The 21,180-nt window shown below is 38.4% G+C and overlaps 1 protein-coding gene and 1 pseudogene across 4 annotated transcripts in view; both read left to right on the top strand.

Annotated features, from left to right (window-relative positions):
• Positions 1-20,405, top strand: part of CCDC77 (coiled-coil domain containing 77) — a 31,916-nt gene extending 11,511 nt beyond the window's left edge. For all 4 annotated transcript variants that reach the window (XM_090273822.1, XM_090273824.1, XM_090273825.1 and 1 more), the window contains 8 exons: positions 7,634-7,730; positions 8,551-8,623; positions 9,571-9,662; positions 10,621-10,769; positions 16,186-16,405; positions 19,055-19,180; positions 19,281-19,433; positions 20,166-20,405. In XM_090273822.1, the coding sequence (XP_090129948.1) occupies positions 7,634-7,730; positions 8,551-8,623; positions 9,571-9,662; positions 10,621-10,769; positions 16,186-16,405; positions 19,055-19,180; positions 19,281-19,433; positions 20,166-20,312 (1,057 nt within the window). In that variant the 3' untranslated portion in view covers positions 20,313-20,405. The remainder of the gene's footprint in view (positions 1-7,633; positions 7,731-8,550; positions 8,624-9,570; positions 9,663-10,620; positions 10,770-16,185; positions 16,406-19,054; positions 19,181-19,280; positions 19,434-20,165) is intronic.
• On the top strand, positions 10,856-13,660 carry LOC150012494 (cytochrome c oxidase subunit 7C, mitochondrial pseudogene; annotated as a pseudogene).
• Positions 20,406-21,180: the final 775 nt, after the last annotated feature.

Here is a 21,180-nt window from a genome sequence, read left to right as displayed (position 1 = left end):
GTTGCTTATTGAAGTGCTCCAACATTTCTGAGCTGTTTACTAGGTGTACTGGCTCTTTGGTCTCTTGGGAGGTGAAGGCCAAGGTCACCCATCACCTGTGCCCTGCCTGGGGCCACCCAATGTGAGCTACAAAGCGATCTCAAATGGCTGTTACTTATGCTGTGTTTGGAGCAGCCTGGGAGAGGTCAACCTATGAACTGAGTCTGACTGCTGCTAGTGAGGTATGGGATTCACAGAGGCCAGATTCTGGTTGTTTGGGGTTAGTGACCTTTTGAGAGATTTTAGGAAAGTCCATAGCATGATCTAAGACAGGCTGTTTGTATGGAAAAGCCACTGGAGGAGGCCATGGTGGGCTGGCAAGTTGGGTGGGGCAGGGTCTCAGGGAATCACCTGAGGGGTACAAACTGTGTGAGTCAGGTTAACTCAGATATGGCACCCACCTGCCAGCTCTGTTGGGGATGGCTCAGAAAAGGAACAATGGCCTCTGCCAGCACCTCTTCCTGGGAGAAAACTGCCCCTCCAGCCCTTACCCCAAAGACAGACAATTCAGTTTACCCCCATATGTCACTGGAGCATTTTGAGCTGCTGCCCTAGTGCTGGAGCTCATAGTGAGTCAGAGTAAGCCCATGTGCAGGCCTTTTATGAGGAACTTCCAGGGATTCCAGGTGCCCTCCTTCTTACTCAGCTGCAGTTGCTGCTGTTTTTCACAGCCAGAAGTTTTGGGGACTCTTCTCAGCATTGGAACCCTGGGCTGGGGAGCCTCGTGTGGGTCTGGGACTCCTCATTACTCAAGGAGGACCTCTGCAGCCAAGGTTTCCCTCTCAATTTTAAACCACCACATGTGGGTGTGGGACCAGCCCATTCTGAGTCCTCTACTCTTCCTACCAGTCTCAATGTGGCTTCTTCGGTATATTCTTAGTTACAGGACTTTTGTTCAGCTAGATTTCAGGCAGTTTTTAATGATAGTTCTGTAGTTAGTTGTAATTGTGATGTGGTCATGGAAAGAGGTAAGTACAGTGTTTACCTTCACCACCATGTTGACTGGATGCCTGCAGCTAACATTTTTTGAAGACCTCTGGAATGTCTCATTTCTTTTTTTTTTTTTAATTTGTGGCAAAATATACTTAACATACAATTTGTGGCATTAAGTACATTCCCTTTTTTGTGTAGTCATCACCACTATACATCTCCAGAACTTTTTCGTCATCCCATACGGAAACGCTGAACCCATTAAACAATAACTCCTTCTTCTCTTAGCCCCTAGTAATCACTATTCTACTTTGTCTTTATGTGTTTGACTATTCTAGGAACTTCAGATTAAATGGAATCATATAGTATTTGTCCTTTCATGTCTGGCTTTTTGCACTTAGCATAATGTTTTCTGTGTTCATCCATGTTGTATCGTGTCAGAATTTTATTCCTTTTTGAGGCTAAATAATATTCCATTGCATGTGTGTATCACATTTTGTTTATCCGTTCTTCTATTGATGGTCATTTAAGTTGTTTGCATCTGCTAGTTATTGTGAATAACAGTGCTATGAACATTGGTGTACAAATACCTGCTTTTAATTCTTTTATGTACATACCCAGAAATGGAATTGCTGGATCAGATACTACTTCTATGTTTAATTTTTTTTGAGTAGCCATAATACTGTGTTTGATACCAGCTACACCATTTTACATTCCACCAGCAATGCACAAGGGTTTCAGTTTCTTCATATGCACACTAGCACTTGTTTTCTATTTTTTAAAATAATGGTTGTGAAGTGGTATCTCATGTGGTTTTGATTTGCATTGCCCTAATTAGTGATATTGCGCTTTTTTCACATGCTTATTGATCATTCATATATCTTTTTTAGAGAAATGTCTATTCAAGTCCTTTGCCCATTTTTTTTTTTCAGATTTAATGTGGTTTATTGATTAAAATATTACATTTGTGCCAATTTCCCTTCCCTCTGCTCCCCTCCACCCGGTGGCCCCCCTCCCTCCAGTTGTCCCCCCCTTTTAGATTATGTCCATTAGTTGTGCATACAGTTCCTCCCAACCTCTCTCCGTCTATTCCATTCCCTCCTACCATGATCCCCAATTCCTATATCATCTCCCTCCCTCTCCCCACTCCCCCTCCCTGTTGACCTCCCCCCAATATGCTTCCCGTACCCACAGTTCCTTTTCCACTCTCGTTGCCTATTTAGTTTGCCTTTGTTTCATCTCCCTAGCTTCTGTTTTTTAAACCAGTCCCTTTAACATCTCATATAACAGTGGTTTGGATCTAATGAACTCTTTCAGTTTTATTTTGTCCTGGAAACACTTTCTCTGTCCTTCTATTCTGAATGACAATTTCGCTGGATAGAGTATTCGTGGTTGTAGGTTTTGGATTTTCATTACTTTGAATATTTCTTGCCAGTCCCTTCTTGCCTGTAGGGTCTCCCTTGAGAAGTCAGCTGATAGTCTAATTGGGACCCCTTTGTACATAATTCTTCTCTTCTCTCTTGCTGCTTTTAAGATTCTCTCTTTATCTTTAATTTTTGACATTTTGATTATAATGTGTCTTGGAGTGGTTCTCCCTGGGTCCAGTCTCTTGGGAACTCTCCTTGCTTCCTGGACCTGCAAGTCTATTCCCTTCCCCAAGTCTGGGAAGTTCTCCTTTATTATATTTTCACTCAATTTTTCAAGTTCTAGTTCATCTTCCTCACTCTCTGGCAAACCAATGATTCTTATGTTGGGCCTTTTATAGCTGTCCCAGAGGTTTCTGATCCTCTCATTGTTGCTTCCCATTTCCTCTCTCTGCATTGGTTGACTGCTTGTTCCTTCTCCATATTCCAGTTTGTTGAAATGAACTCTGGATTTTTTTTCCTCACCATCTGTCTCGTATGTGGTTTTGTTCCTTTCGTTATGAATGTTTTTCGCTTCTTTCTTATCTTTTTCCTGCTCTTTTGTGAATTCTGTAAGCCGCCTGATAACAATAACCCAGAACTGAGCCTCTGACAGGTTTCTTATCTGTTCATCTGTCAGGTTCTCTATCTGTTGCCTGGTGAGCTGTGCCACCGGGATTTCTATAGTTGTCTGCCTCATTTTGACAGATGCGTTTTGTTTTCTTGGGCCGGCTGTAGGGGGCAGTGCCTGTGTACGCGTCACAATTCAGCAACCGGCGCCTGTCCGCGACCTATTTCACAGCCCTGTGGTGCTTTCTTTGGGGGCGGGGGTCCAAAATGGATTCACACAGTTATTCAGCTAGGAGACCGGGATCCGTCCTCCCGCCCCCCTGGGCCTCACTGTTCAAGGCGATGCGGTGGCTGCTTTCCCCAGTGCTGGGGTCGCGCACTGCCAGGGGCTTGACTGCCGCCGGGATTTTTCACCGCCCCGCCCCGCTGTCTCAGGTGCGACCGCAAACAGCGCTGCCCTCTTTAACTCTTACCTGCCCAAATGGCACCGCTGGTTTATAACTTCATATGTTGGGCTTCCGTGTAGTTTTATTTTCTGGAATTTCTAGTTATCCTTTGTTTTGAAGTAGTTGTATTCCTCTCTAGTTGTAGAGGGAGACCTAGCGTGTCCGTCTAAGCCTCCATCTTGGCCGGAAGTACTCTCCCCCCTTTGCCCATTTTTTAATTGGGTTGTTTTGTTTAATTTTTGCTGTTTAGTTTTCATTTTTTTAAATATATATTTTGGTTATTAACCCCTTATCAGATGAATGATTTGCAAGTGTTTTCTCTCATTCTGAGGGTTGTCATTTTACTCTGTTGATAGTGTTCTTTGATGCACAAGTGTTAATGTACATAAGGTCCGATTTGTACATTTGTCCTTTTGTTGCTTCGGCATTTGGTGTCATATCAAGAAATCATTGCCTCCAATGTCACTATTTTTTCTTCTAAGAGTTTTATAAGTTTGGTTTTTATGTTTAAGTCTTTGATTAATTTGTATATATCTTGTTAGGTAGGGCAACTTTTCTGCATATGGACATCTAGTTTTCCCAGCACCATTTGTTGAAAAGACTGTGTTTTCCTCATTGAAAGTTGAAAATCATTTGACCATATATGTGGGACTTATTTCTGGGCTCTCTACTGTATTTCATTGGTCTGTGTGTCTGTCATTATGCCATTATCACATTGTTTCAATTATTGTAGCTTCGTAGTTTTTTCTTTTTAATTTTTATTTTTCTATCCTCATCTGAGGAAATTTTCTCACTGATTTGAGAGAGAGAAAGAGAAAGAGAAAGAGAAACATAGATGTGAAAAAAAACATCAATTGATTTCCTCCTATAAGTGCCCAAACTGGGGATCGACCCACAACCTAGGTATGTGCCCAAACCAGGAATTGAACCCGCAGCCTTGTGGTGTACGGGACGATGTTCCAACCAACTGAGCCACACTGGCCAGGACTGTAGTAAGTTTTGAAATCAAGAAGTGTGAGTCCTCCAACTTTGTTCTTTTTTCAAGCTTGTTTTGAATATTTGGAGTCTCCTGAGAGTCCATATGAATTTTAGGGTGGATTTTTTAATTTCTGCCAAAAATCTCATTGGGATTTTGATAGAAATTGCACTGAATCTATAGATTGCTTTGGGTAATGTTGACATCTTAACATTAAGTATTCTGATCCATGGACATGAGTTGTCTATTCATTTATTTATGTGTTCTTTGATTTCTTTCAGCAGTGTTTTCAGTGTACAGGCCTTTCACTTAAGTTAATCCTAAATATTTTATTCTTTTTGATGCTATTATAAATTGAATTCTTAATCGTTCATTGTTAATGTAGAGAAATGCAACTGATTTCTGCATGTTGAATTTGTGTTTTCCTACTTTGCTATATTCACTTCTCAGTTCTAAGAGTTGTATTTTGAGTTTTGTTTTGTTTTGTTTTTTGGTGGCACCCTTAGAGTTTTATGCATATCTTAGGGTTTTTTGCATATCAGAGCATGTCATCTGTGAACAAAAATAATCTTACCTCTTCCTTTCCAATTTCCATATAATTTTCTTTTTCTTGCTTACTTGCTCTGGCTAGGACTTCCAATACTATGTTAAATAGAAGTTGCAAAAGTGGCCATCCTTGTCTTATTCTTGATCTTGCAGGAAAACTCAATCTTTCACCATTGAGTATGATACTTGTTGTGAGTTTTTCATACATGGCTTTTATTTTATAGAGATTGTTTCCTTCTATTAGTTTGTTAAGTGTTTATATCATATAAGGGTGTTAAGTGTTGTTAAATGCATTTTTGGATCAATTGATGATTGTATGTTTTTTCCCTTTATTCTGTTAATGTGGTATATTACACTGATTGATTTTCATGTTGAACTATTCTTGGATTTCAGGAATAAATTCCATTTAATCATGGTGTATAATCCTCTTAGTGTGCTGCTGAATTTGGTTTGCTAGTATTTTGTTGAGAATTTGTGTATCTGTTCATAAGGGATATTGCTCAGTAGTAGTTTTCTTGTATTGTCTTTCTCTGGCTTTGATATCGGGGCAATGCTGGCCTCATAAAATAAGTTAGGAAGTATTGCCACTTTTTTAATTTTTGGAAAAGTTTGGAAATGATTAGTGTTAGACCTTTAAATGTTTGGTGTAATTCACCAGTGAAGCCATCAAGTGTAGAGTTTTTGATTGTCAGGTTTTTGATTACTCATTCAATCTCTTTAATAATTTCACCTTTGACCTCATGCAGAACTCTTTTCAACTATGGGCCACACTGAAAGCTTACCTTCTGTGTCACTTGATATGTAGATCAGAAAATTATTCAAAAGACATGTCTCCAGAACCTGAAGAGTCTTTCTCAGCACTGAGCTTCCTTCTTGGAGGTGGTAGGTGTAAGATGAAATAATTTGTCCTTTACTTTGAAGGGAATGTTCTGACCTGCCTGGATCAGACTCCTAAAACTTCACTTGATATACTTTGTAGGGTTTACTTCCAATCCTCTGGAACACATGTATCTTACCAAAGATCCTAATGCTCTTGCCATTTCTTGTCTATCCAACCTGATTTAATATTATATCATCAATAGTGAATTAATGTCATCTGTGGAATGTCCAGATCCTTACTGATTTGCTAGAGTAGAAAACTTAACATGGGCTTAGATAAAGACTATAAAAGTATACTGTTGTTCACCCCACATGAGTGAGAACTGCTTGTGGTCCTGTTAGGAATGGATAGGAATACATGAGCTTAATCAGTAGCCACATACCGTGTACCTAAGACTAAGTTAATCTGCTCTAGCAAAAATACTGCATCTAGCACAGTGACTGAAATTGAGACCTACTTAGTAGTAGTCTACACTATCCATCTGTTTTGCATAGGTCATACTTGTTAACAAATTGAGTATTTGATGGAGACCTTCACCCCTACATCCTTTTTAGGTCTTTGTCATCTTGGAGTGGAGAGGGGCAGTTTGAGAGGCTTCCACTTATCTTAACCCAGAAGCCAAGAAACCAGTTTGGAAGTTTTGCCGACTACCAAATATGTTCATTCCAATTATTCATTTGGAGGTGGGGGAAGTGAGCACTGACTGAGCCTGGATCCAATGGGCGCATTATGAGCTGGACCTGGACTAAAATTCCATTTATTTCCTGGTTCCCATATGCCCCAGTGCCATGATAATACTTCAAGTCACCTCATATCAATGTCAACTCAGACCATGTATCAAGCAGTCTTTGAAATGCTTGGGTATTTCTTTTCCCCCCAACGTACAATTACTTGAATAAATGGCCATAGGCCCTTTAGGGAGAACCAAGAGAATCATTATTATGTACACTTATTGTGATGTCCCCAAGTCCTACCTCCTAGGAGATGCAGTTCCTCCTTCAGGTAGTAGTCTCTAGGTCTTAAAACTGGCCAAGATGTGGAAAATGGATCAAAGGTTGTGATTTTATATAGGGCACGGTGATCAGCTTCCCTCCCTCTTTGATTTATTTTAATTGTTTAAGCTATACCCTGTTGACCATGCCCCCTCCCCTCCTTGGCCATCTGTCTTGGTGCTAAGAATATTATGTTCTATAAATCATCTTCACATCACCAGCTCTAAAATCTCATTTTAGAGATTGCTTCCTTGGTCCATTTCTGATATAAACTGTCTTAGGTTGGATTCCTTGGAAAACAGACTGTTCATTGGGGAGTGTTTTTAGGAATAACTACTTATAAGGAAATAAGAAGAGTCTGGGCAGAAGTCGAGCTGTGATTCATTTATAACTGGACTCAGTTATTGCCACAGGGTGTCCTAAAGTTGTGTTGGGCCTTCAGAAATATCCCAAATTGAGAGACGGGGATTGGACACTGGTTGCAGGTCGTTTCTTGGCTAACGCAGCCCCCTTTGATTGATGTCAGTTCGGGGGAGAGATTCCGCTGTGAGCCATCAGCCTGCAACATTGCTGGTGGTATCCGTCCTGAGGAGGAGGACCTGAGCAGTGTGCTCGGCCATTGCTGCAGTTCTTTACTGGAGCCAACTAACAAATTGATTTCTGGCTCCTTCTCTCTGAATTCCTCTCTGTAAGTACCTGATATTTTAAAAATTGGTGCTGAGGTCTAGATAAATCCTATTCAATTTTAATTTGAGGTTACCATTATTTTAAAAATAAATCAGAACGGAGATCCTTTATAAACAGAAACATTTACTTACACAATGTGTGTTTACTCTCTATGAGAATGGCAGGGAGCTAGAAGACAAGAAAAAGATTCAGAATCTCTTGGCTCTCGTGGGAACAGACACTGGAGAAGTGACCTATTTTTATAAGGAGCCTCCCAACAAAGTAAGTAATTTTTGGTTTAGGTAGCATGATAAACGGGGCTTTTACAAAATAAAGTCTTAGGTCTATAATCAGAGCCATTTTGGTGCTTGCTAAAGAAGTTAGAAGGAGAATTAGCTCTCATACTCCCATGTCTACCTAAGTTCTCAGCGCACTTTATAATTACGAAGAGCTTTATGATTTTATTCTTTTTCTTCAAAATTCTTGGAAAATAGCATTATTTACCCATTTCACTACTTGAAAACCTAAAGCACAGAGGAATAGATGTTTTGGGTGAGATTAGAGAGGAAGACAGGATCAGACTTCAGTTTTAATATTTCTTTTAAAATCTTTGTTTATACTCATTACAAAAATAATGCATGGTCTTTATTAAAGACAAACACATATATCTATAATATATAAATGGTAGTCTCCCATAATATATACCCCAGAGATAAAGCTGTTTTTCCATTCATATAGAAATGTATGTGTATGTAGATTTACATTTTTTATTCCTCTAAACAGTGCCTCAGTGAGCATCTTTATACATATCTATGTATGTATACTTCTACGTTTCCATTGTTTTCCTAAAGGCCCTGGACCACTGTTTTTAAATTACCCTGAAGGTTTTTTTGTTTGTTTATTTATTTTTAGTTTATATCACCAACACTGGGTTTTATTCAGTATGTTACTTTGTCCACTTTGGTCTCCTGTGTATGATATTCCTATATGATTTTGGCCAATTTAATTTAAGAACAGTGTTTATCTGTGACACTAAAGCTAAAAAGTGAAACGTTACATATATAGGAAAGCTATTTCTATAACTTTTTTTTTGCTTTTTCAGGTCAGCATTCTCCAAAAGACTATCCAGCCTATAGATAAATGTGAACAGAATGAATCTTCAGCTTTCAGAGCAGGTACCAACCATATAATAAATTCTCATTAATGAAGAATTCAAAAACATAGTACAAATAATTAGAACATTTTTCCTACTATGCAGTGATAATGAATGTTCATAATGATGCCTCTGGTAACCTGAGATCTTACTGAGGTTTCTTTTTTTTTTTTTTTTTTTTGTTTTGTTTTTACCTTTCCATGATGTTTTAATAGAGTAGTAATAAAAATATATAATTAACATGCTTACAGTGATAAGTCATAAAACAAACTTATACAACTTTTGGAATTACAGAATATTACTTAGCCTCTCTAAGCCTCAGTCATCTCTCTGTTAATGGAAATCTTAACTTTCTTTCCTTTTAAAAAAATTTATATATAATTGACAATATAACTATATTAGTTTCAAGTGCATGACTCAATGGTTTCATATTTGTATATATTATAAAATGATCACCACAGTAAGTGTAATTAACATCCATTACCACACATAGTTACATTTTTTTTACTTATGGTGAGAACTTTTATGATCTGTTCTCTTAGCATGAGCTTCTTGAATTATCCAAGGAGTTAAATTTTGTTCTGTGCAGTTTTAGTGTTGCTTATTTTAACAAAAATTTTGTCTTTTAAAAACTGGGTGATACATCATAATCAACATGTTTAGATTTCATTTTTTCCTTACCCTTTCTGATTAAATAAGATCTTAGAGAGGAAATAAACACAACTTCAAAGGAAAATTTAGCACTTTATTTTTCAGAAAGATGGATATTATTGTCCACATGACATGCTAGCATAGTTCTGTTGTAGAGATTCCAGTTTGAAAAATTAAGCACTACAATTATTGCATGTTTTCCTTTTTCTTTTTTATACGTAAATAAAACTGAACTCCCATGCAAAGGTAATGCTGGTACTTGAATAGTAGAAAGAAAAACTAAATAAAGGACTTTATTATTTTTGTTTTCTATTTTAGATTCTAAAGTTAGCAAAAGAAAACCAACAATGAGAGAGAAGGAAGAAAGTTCTGAGCAGTACCAAAGAGACATACAAACACTCATCCTACAGGTAAAGAATTTATTTTGGCAGACCAAAACAGTTTCTATCCATAGCTTAATTTCCATATCATACCTTCACTGCCATATAAGTATCTCCTTGCATTCATGTTATATCTAGGCATCATGTGATTAAGAAAATTGAGGTTATTCCTAGTTTACAGAAGCTTATATTTTAAAAACTATTATTCTGTATTAACCATTCCAGAGGTGTTATTCTGAACCTTCAGTTCACTCAGCTTATATGCGAAGCCCTATCCAACAAAATCATCATACAGTAAGAATTCCCTTTGTGGTTATTTAGGGCATACACCAAGAGTTGGCAGTTGTCTGTGCTGATAGATCAACTTTTGTGGGGTGTATCAGTTTATTTAGTGCATGTGTTCTAAGTCTAGGAGAGTAATAAATCATTCTCTTACCACCTGGTAATGGTCTGTCATTTGCAACCATGATTTTTCATCTAGTTGCATGTAAGTTCTGTCATTATCAGGGGGCTCGGTTGATTTAAATGACAGTTTCTATCTTTGACCAGCATCTCCATTTGTAGTCAGTGACAGCCAGACACAGAGAAGGAAATTACATTTTTTAAATAAAAAAACAAAAACGAAGAAAAGAGTCATTCTGTATGCAACAAGGGAGTCTTAAAAGGGAGACAATGCTCAAAGTTTAAACAGGAGATAGTGAAGAGGTGAGAATGTTAGATTAGGGGAAACTGGGTTTTCTAGCTTTCTCCGTGTGAGGCAGATGCTTTGCTGTGTGTGAAATCTGCTCTTGTGTAGCCTAACCCTATTTATAAGTCGCTAAATAAAAAGGAATGCCTGTTGAGGTTTTTTTTTCTATTTGTTTTACTGCTGTGCTTTTGTTTTTTTGTTTGTGAGTTGCTTTTTTCTGGAGAAAGGCTCACTTTTACAGGTAAGGAATAAGAGGAAGCAGGGCAGGAGTGGATACCTCACCCTTTCTGGCGTTTCTAGGTGGAAGCACTGCAGGCTCAGCTGGAGGAACAGACCAGACTTTCTAGAGAGCAAGTTGAAGGGCTCATGGAGGATAGACGGATTCTCATTGAGGAAATTCAAGTTCACCACCAAAGAAATCAGGACAGAATCAAAGACCTTACCAAAAAGTGAGTGTTCAAGAAAGCTAATAAATTTAAAAATTTTTCTGAATGGCTTAAAAGTTAATGGTCCTGTACTTTTGCAACATAGTATCATGGAACTGGCAGGGACCTTGGAAAAATTTTCTTTATTAGACACCTCTGCCTCTAGGTAGGTGATATTCAGGCTTGTCCAGGAATACTGTTGATGTTTTTCTTTTTTTAAAGTATATTTTATTGATTGTTGTTACAGTAGTCCCACTTTTATTTTCCCCTATGCTCCCCTCCACCCAGTACCCTCCCCTTCCCTCCAGCAATCCCACCCCCCTTAATTCATGTCCATGGGTCATGCATATAAGTTCTCTGGCGTCACCCTTTCCTATATTATTCTAACTTCCCTGTGTCTATTTTGTGCTGATCAATTATGCTTCTTAATCCCTGCACCATTTCCCCATTTTTCTCCCCATTCCACCTCCCAGCTGATAACCCTCCAAATGTTGCTCGTACCTATGATTCTGTTCCTATTCTGGTTTGCTTAGTTGGATTTTGTTTTTATTTTTTAGATTTAGTTGTTGATAGTTGTGTTTGTTGTCATTTTAGTGGTCATAGTTTTAATCTTCTTTTTCTTAAGTAAGTCCCTTTGACATTTCATGTAATAATGGATTAGTGATGATGAACTCCTTCAGCTTTATCTTGTCTGGGAAGCATTTCATCTGCCCTTCCATTTTAAACGATAGCTTTGCTGGATAGAGTAATCTTGGTTGTGGGTCCTTGCTTTTCATCACATTGAGTACTTCTTGCCTGCAAAGTTTCTTTTGAGAAATCAGCTTAGAGTCTTATAGGTACCCCTTTGTAGGTAACTCTTTTCTCTTGCTGCTTTTAAGATTTTCTATCTTGAACATTTGGCATTTTAATTATGATGTGGTCCTCTTTGGGACTCTGTGCTTCCTGGACTTGTATGTCCATTTCCTTTGCCAAATTTGGGAAGTCTTCTTTCATTATTTTTTCACATAAGCTTTCAATTCCTTGCTTTTCCTCTTCTCCTTCTGGCACCTCTGTGATTCGCATGTTGGCACGTTTAAAGTCGTTGCAGAGGTTCTTAAGCCTCTCCTCATTGTTTTCAATTCTTGTTTTCTCCTTCTGTACTGGTTGACAGTTTCTTTCTTCCTTATGTTCCAAATCATTGATTTGAACCCCAGTTTCCTTCCCTTCACTATTGGTTTTGTGTGGGTTTTCCTTTGTTTCACTTAGCATAGCTGTCACTTCTTCCCTTATGCATCTACCGTACTTGAGCATATCTGTCAAGCCTGGGAGCATCTTTATCACCAGTGTTTGGAACTCTGCATCTGTTAGGTTGGCTATCTCCTCGTCGCTTAGTTCTCCCACTGGAACCTTGATCTGTTCCCTCTTTTGGGCCATACTTCTCTGTCTCCTCATCTTGACAGGCTCCTGTGTTTGTTTGCCTCTGTGTCTTAGGTAGAGCTGTTGCTCCTGTTATGTTGTAAGTGGCGGAACCTTAGGTATTCGTCAATACAGGGTGACACATTTCATCACGTTGTGGCGCTGTGTGGGGGAGGGGGAACTGAGAAGGAACAATGCCGCTTGCTCATCACTCGCCCTTTTTCCAGGTGCTTCTCCCACTTCTGTATGGTACTGGCCCCTCTAGCTGTTGCCCTGGCTGTCGTTCCCAGCGTGGGTGGGTCTGCGGATGGTCTAGGACCATGGGGGCTCTTTAAACAAGCAGACTCTACTGAAAGACTGGCACTTTCTGCCTTTGCTCCAACCCCCACTGGTTTGCACAGTCAGAAGCAATGTGGCTTTATTTTCCCCGGCACTGGGACCATGAGCTGCATGGTCTGGTCTGGTGCTGGGAGCACTCCTCAGGTGTCCCCCCTAGTTTTTAAAACGTGTGACCATGATTTTCGCTGGCCTGCTGTTGCCGCCACTGCCACCACCACACTGCGTCCTCTCCACCTCAGCTCCGCCCCTCCTGCCTGTCTGGATGAGTATGTTTATTTCTTTGTTGGACTTCCGTGCAGCTCAATTTTCTGGAACTTCTGGTTGTCTCTAGTTTTGAGGTAGTTGTATTCCTTCTTAGTTGTGGAGAGAGATGCAGCATGTCTGTCTAGGTTTCCATCTTGGCGGGAAGTTGATGCTTTTCTTGAGGAATCACATGCCCAGTGTAACCCATTTTAGTGCTTTAGCTCGATCTTAGTGATTAAGAAATGTTCTTTTACCCACTGATATGTTATCTGACTCTATATAGTAGAGCCCTTTTCTTTTGTTTTGCTCTCTATGAATATGGAAAAGTTTGACTTTACATACCTGTGCAAAAATTAAAAAACTACAAACTTTCCGTACTCACATTTCTGCAGTGTGGTTTCATCCCCATGATTTTACTAAGTTTATGCCCTTTCTAGGGTCATCACTGACTTCTTGATTTCTGTGACCAGTTACCTCCTTATAATCCTCATTGTAATTAGTATCTTTTTGTATGTTTGGCACCTCTGATCACTCTTTGAAGTTACTCTCCCTTGATTTCTGCAACAACCTGTCTTTTTTGGTTCTTCTGCCTATCTAACCCTCCTCAGCCTTTTGTCTGGTTCCAGTGGCCAGACCTGTGCTGTAAAGACATCTTCAGTTGAATATGTTTGAATGTTGCTTTCAGTCCTGCTTTTGGTGTCTGTGCCTTTCACAGGGCTTCCAACAGCAAAACGTCAGGACAGAGCTTTTGTAGGTTCATAACCTCCGTGGTCCGTAGGAGCCACTATGAGGAGGGCCTAGGGAAGAACTTGCCACTTTCATTGGAAAACAGGTGGCAGTTACTAGCTATCGTGACTTTGTAGTTTGGATCTGGATTTGCCACACCTCTCTTTGTAGTGAGACACCAACTGCTTAAAGAATCAGGATGTTTTAGCTAATCCATGAAACAGATATGAAGAAGAGCATTTTAAGAGGTTTAATCTCTTTAAAAAATGGTTCAGACTGTTGAACATAACATACTAGATGTGTTTGTAAATAAACTTATGGCATGAATCCTTAATGCCTTTTCTCTGGGAAAAAAAAAGAGAATATGTTTGAACACCTCAATTGACCATATTGAAACCAATCTGTTTTTCTTTCCCAATAAGCACCCCTTCCCCCATCTCAAACCTACTACTTCATTCTTTTTTCTGTTTAGTTTAATGACATCACATCCAGTTTCCCAAGCTTGAAGCCTCAGGATTATCTTGAACGCCCCACTCCTATCCCCTCATTCCAAACCCTATGGAGTGCAAGCCTAAGAAGCTTTTGAAACCCATTCTCTGCTCTCTCATTCTTAATATATTGGTTCAAGTTATATTCTTGTTTAAATTTTTGCAATAATCTAAATGTTCTTCCTCTCACTATTCCCTTTGTATTGTGTATCTTCCCCACTATTACTAGTAGCTTTTCCATCAGGACTTACCATGTGCTTAAAAACATTTGATAGCTCCCTGTCTATTTTATGATAAAGCCCTGGTATCTCAGCATAAATTATTAAGGACTTCATCTGGTACTAAATTAACCTTTCAGTCTCATCTCCTTTTCTGTTGCAGATTTGTCTTTCGGCCAAACTAATAATATCTATTGTTCATGGAACACTCGTTCTGTGGCAGGTACCTTGCTGTGCAGTGTCACTCCTTCTCTGAAGACTCCCCATGCAGAACTAAAATTTCCCTCCTCTGCATTCCCATAATGATCAACACGCCTGTGTGATGACACTTATTATCACCTATCATAATTATGTCTTTGTTCCTCCAGGGTCTTGCTCTGTGTGCATAATAGGCGCCCAATAAACATCTGTTGAACGCTTGGTGATGCTTATCAAGTTGCATCTTACCACCTCTTTTCTGTGTTAAACATGCTACATTTAAAAATATTTTTTCATGTTACATTCTTCATCTCTATTGCTTTTTTATTCTCAAATTTTTCTAGTGTCTTCCTCCATTTTAAAATGTGATTAAAATTGGATGTGATACTCAATTAAGATTTCTAATCAATGCAGACTAGAAAATGCCTTATTTTAGGTATTTCGTGCTTAAGGATAACACCTTCACTTTTCATTGGATTTTCATTGTTTTCAAGGGAACAGTATTTTTTAATTGTCATAGTAATTTGTAATTTTATTTGTCTTCCATAATATTAATAGTCATGTGCATATCTGAGCACATGATCAGTTCCTTCCAATATGTCATCCTGAGGATATTAAATGGCATGAAATTCAAGGCCATTGACGACTGCCCTTTGGGTGTCTCTTTCACCATTTGTACATTAACAAGACCATCCTTTCCCACTTTGTAATTGAGAACATAATGTAAGATAGAATAACATAACTCATTGAAAGCAAGAGAACCTGTGGTAACTGAATCAATCTCTCCTTTATACACACATACATATACCTGAAAAAAAAAAAAAATATATATATATATATACAGTTACTGTACTTTGTGCCTGGCATTATGCCATCATTTTTCCCTTGTCTGTGTACCCTATTACTCATGAAAAGAGCTAAGTGGATCTGACATTATTTGTCCTGTAGAAAATTAGTAATCGCCTCACAGTATTTAATACTCTTTGCAAATAGTTTGTTTATTTGATACAGTATTTTTCTAGGTGTTGATATTAAACTGATGGATTGTTTACTTCTAGGGATATTCTTTGTTGACAATAGGAACATCATTTTTCTAATTCTAAATCTCAGTAGTCAGCAGGAATCTATTTAGTGCCTTATGTATGTCTAGTAGTTGCTTCTGTCCTTGACAATTTGATGGTAGTAGGGCAAAAATAAATGACAAGTATATGCTTTCTCTCATGTTGGAAAACATACATGATGACAGTTAAAACATGATAGTATATAAGCAAGTCGAATTATAACACAGGAGACCAGATTTAAGCTGATAAGGAATTTCAGACAATGGAGAAATTAAGTGAGCTAAAGATAAGATGACTTCATAGAGGAAGTTGATCTTTAAAACAAGACAAGATCTGGTACTGGGCAGTTTCCATGTAGAGTACAGCATAAACAAAAACAAAGGTGTTTCTGACATTGTAGAATTTGTGTTAACCCTCAGTCAGAACACCATGAGTTCTTTATTTTAAAATCTAGTACCTAGGAATAGTCCATACTTATGCAGGCTGTGTGTAAACGTTTGTTTAGTACTTCTGATGATATAACCCGAAATTAGCATTGGCAAAATATCTGTAGAGACCAGTCTATAAACCAATGAGCATGGGTAGACACTCTGTCCAGTAAAACATGTGGGATTGCCAGTCATCAATGAAGCATATTTTTAAAACTAATAATATTTTATGGAATTTATGTATTGTACAATTTTTAAAGAACATGTGTCTTTCCTTCATTTGGAATAACTGTGCCATATGTGCTGTGTAAGCATCTTCATATTCACATTTGTCCTTCTTTCAGTCTCCACCACACTCAGGAACTGCTCTATGAGAGCACCAAAGACTTTTTGCAACTCAGGTTTGAAAAACAAAATAAGGAGAAGTCTTGGATGCTTGAAAAGGATCATTTGATGTCAACAATTAAGCAATACAGGGTACAGTGTAAGAAGAAAGAAGATAAAATTGGAAAAGTTTGGCCAGTTGTACATGAGAGTCATCGTAAACAAAATGAATATATTAAGGTAGTTTCTGTGTATCTTACAAAATTTTTTTTTCCCCCTGCAAGAATTAGAAAGAACTCAGAGAATTCCAGAGAACCTAAGAATTAGCTCTGGCTGGTGTGGCTCAGTGGATTGAGTGCTAGCCTGCGAACCAAAGGATCTCCAGTTTGATTCCCAGTCAGGCACTTGCCTGCATTACAGGCCAGGTCCCCATCTGGGGGATGTGTGAGAGGCAACCAGTTGATGTATCTCTCACAGCAAATGTTTTTATCCCTCTTTCTTCCTCCTTCCCCTCTCTCTAAAAATAATAATAAATAAATAAATAAAATCTTTTGAAAAAAAGGAACCTAAGAATTATCATACAAGATCCATTCAATCCAGGAAGCTGATGTAGCAACAACCTCAAGAAATAGGTTTCAAAGAGTAGCTCATCATGAGTGTTTGGAGATTTAGAAAGTGAAACAGTCGATTGATTGGTTCACTCATTTATTCATTTCATTCAACAAATATTTAATGCACTCCTACTATAGGCTAGACTTTGGGGCTACAGAAGTAAATAAGCTCACCAGGTTTGCTCTCATGGTATTTACATTGTAATGGGTGAGAAAGGACAGAAACATTAAGAACAAAGAAAATGATAGATTATGAAAAAGTAGTATTAAGGAATTAAAAGGATTGTATGAAGTTTATATGCAGTTGCTGGAAGTCTACTTTTATGGAGAAGCACAGAGGGATTCTCTAAAGTCTGGTGTCTACTGAGACCTGAAAAATGGGACTGAGCTTGCCCTAAAGGTCTAGGGGAAGAGCATTCCAGGGAGAGGGAAGGGTAAGTTTAAAAGCCCTGGAGTATGCATGTTCAAAAAGGAAGTGGTATGCAAGGAGGTTGGAGGGGTGGCCCTTGGTGATTTGCTGCTACGTACCCCTTACACCCTCCTTGTGTACCACTTCCTCCTTGCTTATTTTTCTATAACCATATCATTCTTCCTTTTCCTTGATCATACTCCAGGGTTTTTAAACTTGCTCTTTCCTCTCCCTGGACTACTTTTCCTCTAGGTCTGTATGTAAGGAAGTTACATGATCTTATTTAACTTTTTATTTTACTTATTTACTTTTATTGTTGAGAAAGAGAGAAACATCTATCAATTGCCTCTTTTATGTGCCCCAACCGGGGATCGAACCTGTAACCTAGGATCAAACCCTCCACCTTTTGGTGTATGGGCAACACTTCAGCAAACTGAGCCACTTGGCCAGGGCCTATTTAGCTTTTTAAAACATCATTCTGACTGCTCAATGGGACATGTATAATAAATGTTATTTTCTTTTTAAAGAACTCGAGAAATTTGTCCCAAACATGTAGGTAGTTCCTTGGTATCTGTAGGGGATTGATTCCATGGTTGTTTGTTTCTTATGTCAAATGGCATAGTATTTGTATTATCCTATGCATATCCTCCCATATACTTTATTTATTTATTTTTAAAGATTTTATTTATTTTTAGAGGAAGGGAAGGAAAAAGAGAGGGAGAGAAACAGTGACGACATGTGAGAGAAACATTGATTGGTTGCCTCTTGCACGCCCCCAACTGGGGACCTGGCCCACAACCCAGGCATGTGCCCCAACTGGGAATCGAACCAGCAACTTTTGGTTTGCAGAACGATGCCCAATCCACTGATCCACATCAGTCAGGGCATCCCATATACTTTATGTTTTTATTTATTTAGTCTTAAAGGGGAAGGGAGGGAGGAAGTAAGGGAGAGACATCAATCAGTTGCCTCCTGCATGCCCCCAACTAGGGACCTGGCCTGCAACCCAGGCATGTGCCCTGACTGGGAATTGAACAAGCAACCTTTTGGTTCATAGGCCGGCACTCATTCCACTGAGCCACACCAGCCAGGGCCCCATATACTTTAAATCATCTCTACTTAAAATACCTACTACAGTGTAAATAGTTACACAGTATTGTTTAGGACAGCGATTTTCAACCTGTGTGCCATAAGAATTTATTTTAAACAAGCAATACCTGACTACTTAATCAGGGGCCCTGACCTCTTTTCCCTTAGATTGTCAGAAAGAAACAAAAACAAAAACAAGACAGCCAACACAACAGTAGCCATTTGGTGGGAATGAATCAAAATTATACCTCTGTTTTTGTCAGACTGGGGAAAAAAAAAAAAAAGGTTTTTGAACTGTAGTAATTAGTTTATGTGTGCCGTGAGTTGAAAAGGGTTGAAAATCGCTGGTTTAGGGAACAATCACAGGGGGAAAAAAGTCTGTACATGTTCAGTAGGCCTAACTACATAGTACACGTTAGCAACAATGTGCCCTTTTTAAAAAATATTTTTGTTCCATGGTTGGTGCAATCCATGGATGTGGAACCTGCAGATACGAAGGCCAGCTATATTGTTATGTCTTACTTAGGACAGTTCTGAATTCTATTGTCTGCTCTTCACAGAGCCAAAAATATTTGTTTTATTTTAAAGGATTTCTACTATGTCCACTTTGGAAAAAGGCTAAGAGAATCCTTTCAAGTGTTCTCTAAAGTTCCTTGCTGTCTTGTTACTTAACTCATTTGTACTGTAAATCCTTTCATTCCTTTCTTTCTTTACCTAAGTGCTACTTGAATTACCTAAGTTATAGAACTCGGTAATGTTTTTTTCCCTTTTGACTTATAGTCCCTAAAGGATAAGTTAGTACAAGAGAAAAAGCTGTCCAACATGTATCAAGAGCAGTGCATTTCCTTAGAAGAAGAACTTGCCCGAATTCGTGAAGAAGAGGGAGTAAGGAGAGATATCTTCAAGGTACAAAATTGTCTGCCACTTTTGATGGTGTGGGAAGTCAGACGGCTGAAGGAATGCTTCCCTCATCGTCATAAATGCCTTCTCATTTCCCTGTATCTAGGATCGCTCTAACAAGATGGGGAAGCGCTTACAGGTAATGACAAAACGCTATGAGGCCTTGGAGAATCGGCGTATCTTGGAAGTAGAAGGCTTTAAGACAGATATTAAGGTTCTCCGGAAGAAACTGAAAGACTTGGAGCAAATGCTCTATAAGGTAATTGCTGGTCCTGAATTACTAAAAGGGAGAAAAGGGGTACGAGAGAAAACATGGGCAGCAGGGCTCCTCGGAAGATGTGCTGTTTCACTGATGGTAGGCATCCTTTAAGTGTCACTAAAATTGGTTGAACAAGTACACTAGAGGGAAGACAAAAATAGGTTAAATAATTGAATGACTGCATCATTATACTTTTATCTAAGCTAAACTTAACAAATTGTCATCCTTCCCAATTCAAGAAATAGATTAAAAGAATTACTTCTATTTTACAAAGAGAAAATAAGTATTTGAGTAATAAAGTAATTTTTTCCTACCAGACAGCTTTATTTAGAAACAAAGTTGCCTCAAGAGCCTTCTTATAGAGATTTAACCAGTTACCACATATCCTAAGTGATCATTATGTTTCAAACAAAGTTGATTATAAAAAAGAAGGGTACTTTCTTTGGCAAATCCACCAGTGATGTTTATATTGGTCTCTTCTTTTTACTCATGTTTATTGATCTCTATTGCTAGTCTCCTTTACTGTTGTATGGGAAAGTGAAGAGTCTCATGCCTTTTCTGCTTTATTTTTACTCTACATTTTCCATCTTCTAGTTAGTTGCTAAAACCAAGCATTGAATTTACCTTCTGTACCAAGTGTGTCATAAAAAGGAGCTAGTATAGCCTGGTGTTTATGACTGATTTCTCTTCTCTGGCATATGCTGTAATCATCTTTTTTTCCCAAATCTCTAGGCAACACTTAATGTCCGGGCAAACCAGGATCTTGCCATTCTGTGTGAGGTCCGTGACAGCAATAGACGGACACATAAGATTCAAGGAGAACTGAAGAACCTAAAGTCCAAAGTATTTGGTCTGGAGAATGAACTTAGACTTTGTTGATGTTTACTTCTAGAAATGGCCCTCATCTGTAATAAGTCTGCTTTCTGAAATCTGAGAAAAATGTCATCCTTTCCCAGAAACTGTAGACAGAATTGACTCAAGTGGCGGTATCCTTTATTATAAAGACAGGACGAAGAATCAGGCACCACTAAAAAAGCCTTTCTTGCATGTGCATGCTGAACTTTGCAATTTTTGCTCTTCTATTAGCTTTTTTTTTTTGGTCTGCACTATAACCTAAATTACTTAGAGACTTTCCCCACATTATTTTTTCCATTTATAATAAGAGGTTTTTGTCTTTTAAGAAGACAGTGACCATGACAACTCAGGAAGAAAGGATATTTGGTATGATCTTGGCTGAGTGTCAGTAGGAGGAACACTTCCTTTGAGGAGATAAAGGCATCCACCTTTATAAAGGTGGCCTTTCTCCTAGGCAGATCTCATTGTCAAATGTGAATAGGCAGTAATGCTGCTAATTTAACTTTCTTGGGTGAGCTGTGCTGCCTAAATTACTTTTATGGACACCCAATCTCATGAAGTTTCACCAGAGGGCGATAGAGACTCTACTCCTAAGCAAAATGTTTATCAAGGAAAATAAAGGCGCCACTTAGGTAAGAGTGAGTAAAACTTAAATGATCCTTGTATGAAAAGTTAAGTATTGTACCAGTAAAATGTGTTTTTAATAATGTATATATTTTAAATTAACTATTTTCAATAAAATGTGTAACTGAAAATATTCTCTTTGAGTTTTCTGTAATTTCATGTTAAAACCACATTGATACTTTGTTAATGGCTCAGTTTACTTGTTCCATGGTATTTGCAGTCCTATACAAGTATTAAAGTTTTCCTAAATGCATCCCTTGAAATTATC

This window comes from Furipterus horrens, unplaced genomic scaffold, assembly GCF_987537825.1.
Source record: "Furipterus horrens unplaced genomic scaffold, mFurHor1.1.pri manual_scaffold_4, whole genome shotgun sequence".
Lineage (NCBI taxonomy): Eukaryota > Metazoa > Chordata > Mammalia > Chiroptera > Furipteridae > Furipterus > Furipterus horrens.
The sequence above is the reverse complement of the archived record's forward strand: the minus strand, read 5'-3'. Positions and strand labels throughout refer to the sequence as shown.